This window comes from Piliocolobus tephrosceles, chromosome 16, assembly GCF_002776525.5.
Source record: "Piliocolobus tephrosceles isolate RC106 chromosome 16, ASM277652v3, whole genome shotgun sequence".
Classification (NCBI taxonomy): domain Eukaryota; kingdom Metazoa; phylum Chordata; class Mammalia; order Primates; family Cercopithecidae; genus Piliocolobus; species Piliocolobus tephrosceles.
In genome coordinates this window covers 60,771,149-60,786,184 of record NC_045449.1, presented here as the reverse complement: position 1 = coordinate 60,786,184, position 15,036 = coordinate 60,771,149, and the positions used below count along the sequence as shown (strand labels likewise).

The following is a 15,036-nucleotide window of genomic DNA, read 5'->3' as shown; positions in this document are numbered from 1 at the left end:
GCCAACTGAAAATAGCCTCTGGAATGCGACCCCCTCACTGTTCTCTTTTTTGACTGTAGTCCTTTTAGCTTCAAGCTGGAATATTGCCTCAGAGAAATTGGATGCTGGCCTTCTAAGCACATGCTACACAGTCCTCTTGATTGGCTCTAAAATACAGAAAACTCATTTAGAAGTAACTCTTGTACAAATTTAGGCATGGATGATCTACTATGGGTTGGAAATTAACTTGTTCCCTTGCTTTGTGGTCTTTTCTGCAGGAGAAACACCATCACTGTGAGCGGGTTTTTAATTTAGTACTAATACTTGCAAAGAATGAATAAAGACAGGAGTAAATTCGTGGTTAAAAGCTAAAAATTATATCATTAATTATTTTTCTGGTGGCACAGAATTCTACGTTCCTATAATTCCAGCTACATATGAGTGTTTGGTCCTAACTGTAAGCTTGTTTTTATGGCCAGTGTCACATGAATGCTCTGAAGTGTTTCCTAATCCCTTCTGAACAAGGTCCACCATCATGGTGACCTTCTATAACTTCCAGTTGTCAAAGACATATAGAGACAAGGACATGTTTTTAATACAATGGGAACAGAAAGAAATCAGGTAATTGAGCATATTCAATGTCTTCATCTCAGCATCTGTTGAGTGCTAATGCTTACATCTGAGATGAATTAATGCCAGTTCTAGTTATTAGTACTATGATTTTGTTTGTTGAAAATACATGTATAGTTGACTAAGCTTTCCTTAATGTGATGGAGCCTTTTGTTTTCTCCTCATATTTTATTGTTTTCCTGTAGGTTTCAAGACTTAATCAGAGAACTGTCTCATCGTGATCAAAGTGAAACACGGGAACTAGCTGAAATGCCACCACCTCAATCAAGACTTTTGCAATATAGACAAGTACAGACTAGAAGCCCACCAGCAGTCCCATCTCCCCCATCCAGTACAGACCACAGTAGCCACTTTTCTAACTTTAATGATAACAGCAGAGACATTGAAGTAGCCAGCAACCCAGCTTTTCCACAGCGCCTCCCACCCCAGATATTCAGCTCACCTTTCTCATTGCCATCTGAACACCTTGCCCCTCCTCCCTTGAAATACCTGGCACCTGATGGAGCATGGACTTTTGCTAACTTGCAACAGAATCACCTAATGGGGCCAGGTTTTCCCTATGGCCTACCTCCATTGCCTCACAGGCCACCGCAGAACCCTTTTGTACAAATACAGAATCATCAACATGCTATTGGTCAAGAGCCATTTCACCCATTGTCATCTCGAACAGTATCTTCTTCTTCGCTCCCTAGCTTAGAAGAGGTAAATGTCTTCTTATTTTCCTTTTGTTATTAGTTGATTGTGAAAAATATCAGTATTTATTGATTGATGATAGGAAGGCACAGATCTTATTGAATATAATAGTGTATTAAAGATAATCCTTTCTTGGGAATTATTTTAATTGCCACCCTCCTATTGTATTTCAGATTTTGTAAAATGGACACTACTGTTGAAACATGAAGCCCCTTAAAAGTCTTTTATTGCTGTTTAAAGAAAATATTGAATATCTGAGGACTCTATTCAAGGAGCTTTGTCTTTTTTTAATCTGAGGAAATGGCTTTTAGTGATTCATCTTTTTGATTTAAGTTACATGTGTTAATTATACATTTGTTAACGAGAGCTTTCCAAAGATGCTGGCTTTTCAGCCAGTGCCAGCTCCAAGTTCTGTGCTCCTTCTCCTGCCACTCAGCCTGGTGCTTTGTTAGACTGAGGTACTCTGATTCCCAAATATCAGAATTTGCGGATTTTTAACATAAAATTGACTCTGCTAAACTAAGCCTTTTGAAGTAAACTGAATTTTATCTTAAAATATTTAGATATTTCTGCTGGGCACAGTGGCTCAGGCCTGTAATCCCAGCACTTCGGGAGGCTGAGGTGGGTGGATCATGAGGTCAGGAGATCGAGACCATCCTGGCTAACACAGTGAAAACCCCGTCTCTACTAAAAATAGGAAAAATTAGCCGGGCGTGGTGGCAGGCACCTGTAGTCCCAGCTACTCGGGAGGCTGAGGCAGGAGAATGGCGTGAACCTGGGAGGCGGAGCTTGCAGTAAGCCAAGATGTGCCACTGCACGCCAGCCTGGGTGACAGTGAGACTCCATCTCAAAATAAAATAAAATAAAATACTTAGATACTTCTAAAGAGCATCTTCATGGACTTTTATTGCTATGAAAAATGTAGTAATTCCAGGTTATAAAACTTCCAAAGCAGTACCGTGTGGTGTAGGCTATAAAAATGTCTAGCTGATCCCATTAAATTTACAGTGATTAAAGATAAGAATGTGTAAAGCTGGTTGTAGTCCTATCAGACAGAGACATCATAAATCGGGATAAACATTTCTAATTTTCATATATGAAAAATACTTTTTTGATATTAGCTTCATTTTGGCAGTTTCAGAATGATATCTAAAGGCCATTAGAAATAATTGATTCACATTTTACAAGTTGTCTGCTATAGATGCTAATTAAAAGTCAAGATTCATAGGGAAAACTGTGTGTCTTATTTGTAGGGATTTAGAGGCAGTCTCTTCAAATTGTCCCAGTATTCATTGATTGGTTCATTCTGCATAGCTGTCATTAAAACAACTTACTGTGATTTTAGGCTCTTAAAGTAAGTTAGAAGCATAATAAAGATGAATTGTTATCTATCTACATATATGTATTGTCAGGATCTAGAATTTTGGAACCATACTTTACAAAAATTTGGTACACATCTGACAGTCTTTCAGATTATAATGAACAGTTGTTTTACAACTGAGCAGTAATGTAATTTTCAGTTAAGTGATGTTTTAGCTGTTTATAATAAAATTCACCATTTTAGCCATTTTAAATTGTACAATTGTGGATTTTAGTATATTCACAATGTTATACAGTCATCACTACTGTCTAATTCTAGGACATTTCATCACCCATAAAAGAAACCCCATAACTGTTAAGCAGTTACACCCCAATTTCCCCACTCTCAGTGCCTAGTAATCCCCAGTCTACTTTCTGTGTCTATGGAGACATTTCATAAAAATTGAATCATACATTATGTGACCTTTTATATCTGGCTTTTGAAGTGCATCCACACTGTAACCTAGGAGTGGAGTTCTTGGGTGATGTAGTAAGTCTATGTTTAACCTTTTGAGGAATTGCAAACTTTGTTCTTTGTACATTTATATTCCCACAGCTATGTAAGAGGACTCCAATCTCTCTATATACCTGCTTTGTAAAAAAATTATAACCATCCTAATGGGTGTGTAGTAGGATCTCATTGTAGTGTTTTTGTTTGTTTATTTGGTTTTTGACACCGAGTCTTACTCTGTCACACAGACTGGAGCGCAGTGGCGCGATCTTGGCTCACTGCAACCCCCGCCTTCTAGGTTCAAAAATTCTCTTGCTTTAGCCTCCTGAGTAGCTGGGACTACTGGCGCCCACCACCACACCCGGCTAATTTTTTTAAATTTTATTTTATTTTTATTTTTAGTAGAGACGGAGTTTCACGATACTGGCCAGGCTGGTCTCAAACTCCTGACCTCAGGTGATCCATCCTCAGCCTCCCAAAGTGCTGGGATTACAGGCGTGAGCCACCGCAGCCAGCCCGCATTGTAGTTTTGATTTGCATTTCCGTAATTACTGATGATGTTGACATCTTTGCATGTGCTTCTTGATCATTTGTATCTTTTTTGGGGAGAAATGTCTATTCATATAAGAGTTTTTAAAATATATGTTCTGTTACAGACTCTTAATCTCATATATGATTTGCAATTATTTCTCTCACTCTGTGGGTTGTCTTTTCACTTTCTTGATAGTGTCCTTTGATGCTAAACTACAATCTATCAATTTTTTTCTTTGGCTGCTTATGCTTTTGGTGTCATATCCAAGAAACCCTGGCCTAATCCAAGATCGCAAAGATTTACTTTTACATTTTCTTTTTATAGTTTTACCTCTTACACTTGGTTCTTAGTTCTTTGGTCCATTTTGAGTTAATTTTTGTATATTGTGTGAGGTGGGTATCAAATTCATTCTTTTGCATGTGGCCAGTTTTCTCAGCATTGTTTTTGAAAAGACTCTTCTTTCCTGCATTGAATAGTCTTGGCAACATTGTCAAAAATCAGTTGACTGTAGATGCCCGGTTTATTTCTGGATTCTCCATTGTATTCCATTTATCTGTGTGTGTGTCTTTCTGCCAGTACCACACTGTATTGTACACTGTAGTATTGTAGTAAGTTTTGCAATTGGAAGTATAAGTCCTTATATTTTGTTCTTTTGGAAGATTGTTTTGTTTATTCTGGGTTCCTTGAATTTTCTCCTGTGAGGTTTAGGATCAGCTTGCCAATTTCTACAGAAAAGAAGCCAGCTGACATTTAAAGAAAGAATTGCTTTAAATCTATAGATTAATTTGGGGAGTATTGCCACCTTAACAATATTAAGTCTTCGAGTACCTGAACATGGGGCATCTTTCTGTTTGTTCAGGTCTCTTAAAATTTCTTTTGACAGTATTTTGTAATTTTCCAAGTATAAGTCTTGCACTTCTTTTGTTAAATTTATTCCTAAGCATTTTATTCTTTTTCATGCTATCATAAGTGGAATTGTTTTCTTAATTTCATTTTTGGATTGTTCATTGCTAGTGTTTAAAAACACGATGGTATATTGATTATGTATCTGCAATCTTGCTGAACTCTATTAACTAATAGATTTTTTTGTAGATATCTTAGGCTTTTTTATATGGAAGATAATGTCATCTACAAGTAAAAATAGTTTCATTCTTCCTTTCCAATCTGGATGCCTTTTATTTCTTCTTCTTGCTTAATTCTTGATTGTTTTTCTGGTTGCTGCAAGCTTTTACTTAGGTTTCTAGGTTCCTAAAAAATGGATTATTACAGCTTTTGCCAATTTTTTTCTGTTTTTATGGAGGACTGGACCTTGGAGTTTCTCACTGCCGTTCTCGCTGATATCACTTATGATGTTTTTATTTAACCTGCCAAACGAGTTCATAATATGAGGGGGAACTGTGTGCCAAAGTTTTTATAGGTTTTATGAAGTTTGTACTTTACTAAATAATAGTTCATATTGAAGAATCTACTTTAGTCATTGATCTTTTTAAATGGGCCTTAATTTTGGAATTTAAGTTTTTTGTACCTTGGTGCTCTTAATGTTTGATATTTCTGTTATCTCTGTGTGTGTGTGTGAATAAGTACCTTTCATTGTCAGTGGGTTCTTAGAGTGAAATTTACTTTTGCAAAAACATTTGGTCAGTTTTATTTTGATGCATGAGATTCACAAATGAGTGATTCACTTACAACACTGAAAAATTTATTTAACAAAGATAATTTTTTTTAGCATATTGCAGATTTTCACATTTTCGGTGTATTAGGGTAACTTTAGTTTGTTCAAAATGCTTTTGCATGAATCATCTCACAAAGTGAATGATTGATGTGCTTGCTGTTTATTTCCAAACTTTTAAAATAATTTCTTTAACGTTAACAACAGAGAAAAAAGTCTTTTCCCTCCCACTATGGATTCTTTTATTCCCAGAAACCTTAGTAGATTAATCTTGTGGGATGATATCTGGATGTTAGTTAACAGTTCACTTAAATGGAGATGGTTGGTTACGTTATGTTTCACTTGTTTTTTCTCTTTATAGTAATTTTGATTTTCTTGTGACAAATGAAATACATGGCCAGCACAGAAACTGTAGAAGTTAGAGAAATTATTTATAATTTCACTATACAAAGATACCTACTATAACGTTTAGCCTTTCCTAGCATTTATAGATGTGAATGTATGATCCGTTAATGGAGGGAGATTATTTGTTGGGGAAACTTGAAGCAATTTATCTCTGCCATTCCTGCAATTGCTGTGCCCACCTATATCATCACTGATTGGGATCTTGGTCCCATTCTGTAACATTTTTTGCTACTTTCAATTTTTAAACTATTCTCATGTAGATGTAATTAAGGCTTACTCCATGGGTTTTCCTTACCCACCTCAAATGCAGCAAAAGCCATAGTCCTTGGCTACTTGGCTAAGACTGGACACTGTGATCTGGCAGTACTGCCTGCATCCTTTCCCACTTCCGGTCCTTACAGGTATGATGGGATGAGGAGGACAACAAAGGGCAAAATGCCATCTCCTCCTGATCCAGGCAGTGGACCATCCCTGATTGCCAGTAGATTAATAAATTGCTCCAATTTGATTTTAAATGCCAGTGTAAGCTTGGGATTAGGGTTTACATTTTCTCCAGACGTTTAGCCAGTTGTCTTCCTGTCTTTTTGGAAGTATTACATTCTCACTAAATAGATGTCACTTTCCAAATTCTTTGCAATAGCATTGTATCATACTTGCTCCAAGGGGTGAGGGTAGTGAAAAATGCAGAGACAAACAACAGAAGTTAATTCTTGACCTCTGAGCTTCCAGAAGTTCAGTTTTTAGTAATTTTGACATGATTAAGGATTTTTCAAAGGTAATTTTTATCTGTGTGGGATTTTTCACTTTGCATGATAATTTAATAATCTAACCTCTGAGTAAGATGCATTTCTTCATTACATATTGTGATCTGTTTCTGGACTTTGTGTATTTCTTCATCTATAAGTTTCTGTGCTAGAATTTTACTGTTTTAATTTTTGAGATTTTGTGGTATTCTAACCCAGTAGTGTAAAGTCTCCCTTATTACTTTTTTCCTTCCAGTTGCTGTATGTGGGGCATGGGGTGGATGGGGGAGGAGGGTCATTCTGTGGTTTTTCTACTAAAAAAAAGTTCAGAATAACTTTATGAACTCTTTCCTCCTCCTCTGTCCCACCTCTACACACCCTTCTTGGCTTTTTATTTGAATGACATTAAACCTGTAGCTTAAATTGAGGGAAATTTTATCTTTACAAATACTTTAAACTTCTCATTTAATTTATTTCCTTCTTTCCTCCCTCCCTTTTCCTGTCTTCTTTTTGTTGTTGTTGTTGTTGTTGTTGTTGTTTTTGGAGACAGAGTCTCGCTCTGTCACCCAGACTGCTGTGTAGTGGCGCTGCTATCTGGGCTCACTGCAAGCTCCGCCTCCCGGGTTCACACCATTCTCCTGCCTCAGCCTCCCGAGTAGCTGGGACTACAGGTGCCCACCACCATGCCTGGCTAAATTTCTTTTTGTATTTTTAGTAGAGACGGGGTTTCACCATGTTAGCCAGGATGGTCTCGATCTCTTGACCTCATGATCCGCCTGCCTCGGCCTCCCGGAGTGTTGGGATTACAGGCTTGAGCCACCGTGCCTGGCCTCTCTCTTCTTTCTCTCTCTCTCTTTCTTATTTTTTAAATGTTCCTCTTCCAAAATCTGTAGGATCTTCATTTAAATCTTGAGTATTTCCAATAATCTTAGAGTGGTTTGTTTTGTTTTGTTTTTGTTATTAATGGGACCTTTTTTTTCCATTATACTTTTCAGTCATTTTATCTTCAGGGACAAATTCTCAAAACGATTATGTAGCAGTGCTGATACTGGTGCAAAGGAAAGCTTTTGCCATTTAAGATATGCTTCACTATGGAGTAGTTTGATTAAAAGTGCTCATAAGGAATAAATAGAAAATCCTTTTTGAAAGCATCTTTGTAAAAGTCTCAGAGTTGGCTTGTGAAATGGCTCATTTTTGTGTTGTGGTGGTGATACTGTAATGGCTTTCTGATAAAAATGGAATGCTAGTAGGTCACTTATTTTGATCAGCTTTCAGTAAATTGACATTTACTTACATCATCTTAGAGATGACATACATGTTTCGATGATGTGTCTGCTTTGAACTATTTCTTGTTCTGTGTGTTGGTACAAAGACGCTTTGAGCCATTTTCATTTTTTCTTTCAAACAATTCTAGATTTGAAGTTAGTTGATAATTTTAGTTTCAATATACTGTTGTCTAATCATCGTGACTCCCCCAAGTTCTCTTTTATAGAGGAAGGTATTGTTCAGATGTATCTTGAAGATTATAATCTTGGTTGATTATTGCCTATTGTCACTTTAGAAATAGACGGTGATAACTTATGACTTGTGTTGTATAACCAGGTAGAAATATTGCTGTCTTCTCTGACCTAGCTTCTCAGAGAGATCATTAATGTATGATATATCTAATAAACCATCTTAACAGTGATCAGCAAATTAATAAATTAGACCTCTATTCATACTTAAATTATCAGAGCTAATCATTTAAATGAGATGTTCTATTTTAATTAAAATTTCTGGCACCATCGTTAATGAGACTTAGAATTTCCACTAGTGTATTTAGCTCTTACTTGGTGATTAGCTTTGATAGCATAATTATAAATAGAGCCCTTATTAATTAAGTTGCTGACCTTTCCCCAGTTATCTATTTATATACACAAAGGCTTGGTAACGTCATATATTAGAGGTGTATCTTATAAGACAGTGGTAAGCAAATTAGGAGTTTTTACTTAAACGAAAACTATCTTTAACAGTAAAAATTTATACATGAATTTTGTAGTTTAGTTTTTTCCTTCTTTCTTAGATTTCATGTATTAAATGGCTTTTGAAATGTTAGCATTACATTTTAATATTTGGAAAGAAATATTAGCAGAATTTGAAAATTGTAATTATATGTGTAGTACCATAATGATTTCACAGTAAAACATGAAGCATATTTATAAACACACAATCATATATGGAGTTGATACTGAACCCAGAATCTCTTTAACAATCTCTCTGGCAGGGTAAATGGGCCTTTAAACAATACTAATGAATTATTTAAGACCTGAGGACTCTAAAATTAAACCTGAGCATCAGTCATTGGTAGGGTTGCCGTCTGAAAATAAAGGAACAATCTGATTGGCTGGAGATGTACGTAGAAGGAATACTCACCTCCTGAAACAGAACTGGGTGAAAGCAATAGGAAACAAAGTCAAGAAATAAGGAAAGAAAATAGGAGATAAGAATAGAAATAAGAATGAATAAGAAATGAGAAAAGAAAGGAAGGAAAGTATGTTTAAAAAGCCTAGGGGCCCCACAAAACTACAGTGTTGATGGAGATGTAAAGGGATTTCTCTGTCAGAAATATTTTTCTTTTGTAGGCTACAGATGTTTTTCTAAAATTTTGGTTTGGGGGCCTTTGTCTTTCAACTTACTGTATAGGAAGTACCCTCTGGCAGAGGAAAAAAGAGGACATTTTTAACTTGTTGCCCAGAATGCATTTCATTGCAGTCAGTTAGCATGTCCTGTAGTTTTCTGAATTTAAATCACATAAATAGGCTTGGATTTGTCATCACACTTGGAATATTTTAGTGAGTCTATCACATTGTTGATGGTTGTTAAAGATGATAGATGTTTGTACATTTTTATTTTTATTTTTTGAGATGGAGTCTCACTCTGTCACCCAGGCTGGAGTGCAGTGTGTAGTCTCAGCTCACTGCAACCTCTGTCTCCCAGATTCAAGCAATTCTCCTGTGTCAGCCTCCCAAGTAGCTGGGATTACAGGCGCCCACCACCACACCCAGGTAATTTTTCTATTTTTTTTTTTAGTAGAGATGGGATTTCACCATGTTGGCCAGGCTGGTGTCGAACTCCTGACCTGAGGTGATCTGCCCACCTTGGCCTCCCAAAGGACTGGGATTACAGGTATGAGCCACCACTTCTGGCTTTGTTTGGACATTTTTAATTAAAAGTTAAAATATATTCTCATTGAAAAAGACTTTGATTTATCAAAGACTTCAAATCTTGTAAGTTTGCTTTTTTTTTTTTTTTTTTTTCGAGTCGGATTCTCGCTCTGTCGCCCAGGCTGGAGTGCAGTGGCGGGATCTCAGCTCACTGCAAGCTCCGCCTCCCGGGTTCACGCCATTCTCCTGCCTCAGCCTCCCGAGTAGCTGAGACTACAAGCGCCCGCCACCTCGCCCGGCTAGTTTTTTGTATTTTTTTAGTAGAGACGGGGTTTCACTGTGTTAGCCAGGATGGTCTCGATCTCCTGACCTCGTGATCTGCCTGTCTCGGCCTCCCAAAGTGCTGGGATTACAGGCTTGAGCCACCGCGACTGGCCAAAATCTTGTAACTTTGGAACTAGTCAGGCCTTAAAGATCATTTAACTCCCCCCTTTTAAAAGGAAACTGAGGCACAAAAATATTATAGGACTTGTAACTTAAGCAGTTATTAACTCAAGGGAGTGGAGACTCCTGACAGTCCCATGCAGTTTCTGAAGCATCACACTGCTCTTCAGAGCTCTATTCCATGAGTAAGATTTATTCTTAGAAAATGAGAAATGATTGCAATTACACAGAACTAGATGTGGGGAAAAGCAAGATTATGTTCTTGTGAAGAATTCAATCTTCAGTTGTGTAAAATTTGCCTTTTCTTTTTTCTGGATGGTGGGGAGAAAGGGAGCTAGTTCATTTTAGAATTCTTGATTTCTTGAAATCTATCCAGTTGTAGCTGCTAAATGTTTGACTGCTCAAATGATTAATTTAGAGATTTCAAATATCAGAAATGTACTGAATTTCTCTACATTCTGTACGAATAAACACACTTTCCAGCATTACATTTTTTCTGAAAGGTGTAAAATTTATTTAGTTGTAGTAATTATGAATCTTCAGAGAAAATGCAAATAGTTATGGGTCAAAGAGTAAACTTTTACTGCAAACTATTTTATTTCCTCTCCACCCCGACATTTGCTCATTGTCAGAGCTGTTGTGCTTTATAATTGTTAACTTCACTGTTTCATATTCAAGAAGAGTAAACAAGAGTCAGATAGATTCAAGGTAGCTCCAAATGTCACAGCAGTGAATCTGACATTTTTCTCTGAGATGTAATATTGTATTCATTCTAGTATCCCTTCTATGACCTTGTGTATGGATGTATAGGAAAATAATATTGCTTGGTAGGAAAATACTATTTGTAAATTGTAAGTGCCCTTGCCTGTGAGATGCTTCAAATGGCTTTTTTTTTTTTTAAGACCCAAATTGATTTTGGTGCACTGTGTTGCAAAGTCACATTTATTTCAGTATATGGGCATACCTTGTTTTATTGTACTTTGCTTTATTGCATTTCACAGGTACTATATTTTTTATAAACTGAAGGTTGATGGTAACCCCATGTTGAGGAAGTCTAGAAGCGCCATTTTCCCGACAGCATGTGCTCACTTTGTGCCTCTGTATCACATTTTAACAATTCTCACAGTATTTTAAACTTTTTCATTATTTCTTTTTCTGTTGTGATCAGTGATCTTTGATGTTACTATTGTGATTGTTTTTTGGCAATCAGTGTTATGTGTATTCTGACTGCTCCATCGACTTGCTGTTCCCCATCACTCAGTCTCCTTGGGCCTCCCTATTCCCTGAGATACAACAGTATTGAAATCAGGCCAGTTAACAACCCTACCACGGCCTCTATTTAAGTAAAAGGACAAGTTGCATGTCTCTCACTTGAAATCAAAAACTAGAAATCGTTAAGCTTAGTGAGAATGGCATGTCAAAATCTAAGATTGACCAAAAGCTAGGCCTCTTATAAAAGTTAGCCAAGGTGGGAATGCAAACGAAAAGTTCTTGAAGGAAATCAAAAGTGCTACTTTAGTGAATATATGGATGATAAGAATGTAATGAAATAGCCTTATGGCTGATGTGGAGAAAGTTTGAGTGGTCTGGTTAGAAGATCAAACCAGCCAGAACATTCCCTTAAGCCAAAGCCTAATCCAGAGTAAGGCCCTCACTCTCTTCAATTCTGTGAAGGCTGAGATAAATGAAGAAGCTGGAGAAGACAAGTTGGAAGCTAGCAGAGGTTGGTTCATGAAGTTTAAGGAAAGAAGCCATCCCCATAACATAAAAGTGCAAGATGAAACAGCAAGTGCTCATACAGAAGTTGCAGCAAGTTACCCAGAAGATCTAGCTAAGATCATTGATGAAGATGGCTATACCGAACAACAGATTTTCTGTGTAGACAAAACAGCCTTTTATTGGAAGAAGATGCCATCTAGGACTTTCTTAGGGAGAGAGGAAGAAGTCAATACCTGGCTTCAAAGCTTCAAGGAACAGGCTGACTCTCTTGTTAGGAACTAATGCAGCTGGTGACTTTAAGTTGAAACCAGTACCAGTTTACCATTCCAAAAATCCTAAGGCTTTGAAGAATGATGCTGAATCTACGCTGCCTGTGCTCTATAAATGGAACAATAAAGCCTGGATGACAGTATATCCATTTTACAACATGGCTTACCAATGTTTTAAACCCACTATTGAGACCTACTGCTTTGCTGGTGGGAGAGGGGGGGATTTTTTTTTTTTATAAAAGATTCCTTTCAAAATGTTACTGCTCATTGACAATGCAGTTGGCCACCCAAGAACTCTGATGGAGCTGTACAAGCACATGAATGTTGTTTCCATGCCTGCTAACACATCTGTTCTGCAGCCCATGGTTCAATTAGTAATTTTGACCTTCATGTCTTATTATTTTAAGAAATACATTTTGTAAGGCTATAGCTGCTACAGATAGTGATTCCTCTGATGGATCTGGGCAAAGTCAATTAAAAACCTTCTGGAAAGGATTCACCATTCTAGATGCCATTAATGATTCTCTGGCTAAAAAATTTAAGAACAAAAAATATATACTGTATTGCTAAAAAATGCTGTCTTGTTGCGATTCTTGGGAAGAGATCAAAATATCAATACGTACGGGAGTTTGGAAGAAGTTGATTCCATCACCATGAATGACTTTGAGGGGTTCAAGACGTCAGTGGAGGAAGTAACTTGCAGATGTGGTGGAAATAGCATGAGAACTAGAATTAGAAGTGGAGCCTGAAGATACGACTAACTTGCTATAATCTTATGATCGAGCTTGGATAGATGAGGAATTTCTTCCCTTTTGAAGAGAAGGGTCTTGCTTTATCACCCAGACTGGAGTGCAGTGGTGTAATCATGACTCACTGCAACCTTGACCTCCTGGACCCCGGCAATCCTCCTACCTCAACCTCCTGAGTATCTGGGGCTACAGGCACATACCACCATGCCTGGCTAATTTTTTTGTTTTTCTGTTTTTGTTTTTTTGTTTGTTTTGTTTTGTTTTTGGTGTTTGTTTGTTTGTGTCTCACTATGTTACCCAGGCTAGACTTGAACTCCTGGCCTCAAGTGATCCTCCCGCCTTGGCCTCCCAAAGTTTTGGGATTACAGGCGTGAACCACTGAGCCCAGTGAGGACTTTCTTGTTATGGATAAGCAAAGAAAGTGGTTTTTTGAGATGGAATCTACTCCTGGGAAGATGCTGTGAACATTGCTGAAATGACAACAAAGGATTTCAAAGGATTTAGAATATTCCATAAACTTAGTTGATAAAATACTGGCAGGATTTAAGAGGATTGACTCCCATTTTGAAAGAAGTTCTGTGAGTAAAATACCATCAAACAACTTTGTGTGCTATAAGGAAATCTTTTGTGAAAAGAAGAGTCAACTCATGCAGCAAACTTTATTATTGTCTTATTTTAAGAAATAAGCCTTCAGCAACCTCCACCCTGGTCAGTCAGCAGCCGTCAACATCAAGGCAAGATCTCTCTCTCTCTCTCTCTCCCCCCGCCCTTTTTTTTTTTTTTAAGACAGGGTCTCCCTCTGTCACCCAGGCTGGCGCTGCAGTGTATGATCTTAGCCCACTGCAACCTCCGCCTTCCAGGCTCAAGTGATTCTCCCACCTCAGCCTGCCAAGTAGCTGGGACTGCAGGTGCATGCCACCACACCCAGCTAATTTTTGTATTTTTTGGTGGAGACAGGGTTTCCCTATGTCACCCAGCTGGTCTCGAGCTCTTGAACTTAAGCAGTCTGTCCACGTCCGCCTCCAGAAGTGCTGGGACCACAGGCTGTTTCTAGCTTTTATCTTAGGTTCAGTGGAGTACGCGCGCAGGTTTGTTATATGGGTAAATTGCATGTTGCGGGAGTTTGGTCTGTATCTTTCTTTTAAGGAAAACAATTAATAAAATCTAGAAATCTACTAGAGTTTTGGGAACAAAGATACATTTTTGCTACTGTCATTATGATTGAATTTTATAAGGCTAAAGTGACGTTAAAATTACTTTAAAAATTATATGAAAATAATGCAATTTATTTTTTTAAAGTTTTAAAAATAATATAAAATAAATAGTGAAGGACGTCATAGTTACCTAGGCAAGAGGTGGTTGTGGCTTGTGGTATCAGTGGAAATGGTAAGAAATAAATTCAGAATCTACTTTGCAGGTAGAACCTAGAGGAATTCTTGATGGATAGGTTATGATTAGAAATGAAATAAGATTTAAAATTGAATTCTTCAGCCCTGGTAGGCTCATTTTGACTGACCAGGAGCTCCTGTGGCAAGGCGCTGCCTTACTGAACAGTACAGACACAAAACATTCCCATCGCCACAGGAAATTGTTTTTGGACAGCATTGCTTTAGAGAAGGACTCATATCCTTCAACTGTGAAATTGTCTGTTATTATTCATCTTTTTTTTTGATAATTTTCTAGCAGTATTTTTCTCCATGTCTCACTTTCTGAAACTTCTTTTGATAAGATGTTGGGCCTCCTAGATTCTCCAAATCTTTATTTCCTGTCATACTTTGTTACCTTTGTACTTTTTCTTACTTTCAGGAAGATTTCCTTGATTTTATCTATAAGCACTTCTGTTGCATTTAATATTCGAGCCCTCAGGTTTTATCACAAGAGTTCTTAGTATTCTGAGCTTTTTCCTTTTTCATGACATCTTGTTTTCCAAGTGCTGTGCCTTTTCTGAGAGCACCAATTAGAGGGTTTGTTGTTTTGTTTTCAATTTTTAATAAGAACTAAAACAATGTTCTAAAATATTTTTAAAATATCACTATTGTTTCTTTCTGGGTCTCCCTTTTTTCAACTTATTTATCTGGGACCATCTTTTATGCTAGAGACCTTCCCTAAAAGTCTGGTAATCCTTGATTATCTTTTTTTTATGAGACAGAGTTTGAGTTTTGCTCTGTCGCCCAGGCGGGAGTACAATGGCACAATCTTGGCTCACTGCAACCTCAGCTCCCTGGGTTCAAGCAATTCTTTTGCCTCAACC

At 37.4% G+C, this 15,036-nt stretch overlaps 1 protein-coding gene across 4 annotated transcripts in view; it reads left to right on the top strand.

Moving 5' to 3' along the window:
• HELZ (helicase with zinc finger) overlaps positions 1 to 15,036 on the top strand; it is a 177,272-nt gene that overhangs the window by 140,517 nt on the left and 21,719 nt on the right. For all 4 annotated transcript variants that reach the window (XM_023212003.3, XM_023212004.2, XM_023212005.2 and 1 more), the window contains one exon: positions 795 to 1,311. In XM_023212003.3, the coding sequence (XP_023067771.1) occupies positions 795 to 1,311 (517 nt within the window). The remainder of the gene's footprint in view (positions 1 to 794; positions 1,312 to 15,036) is intronic.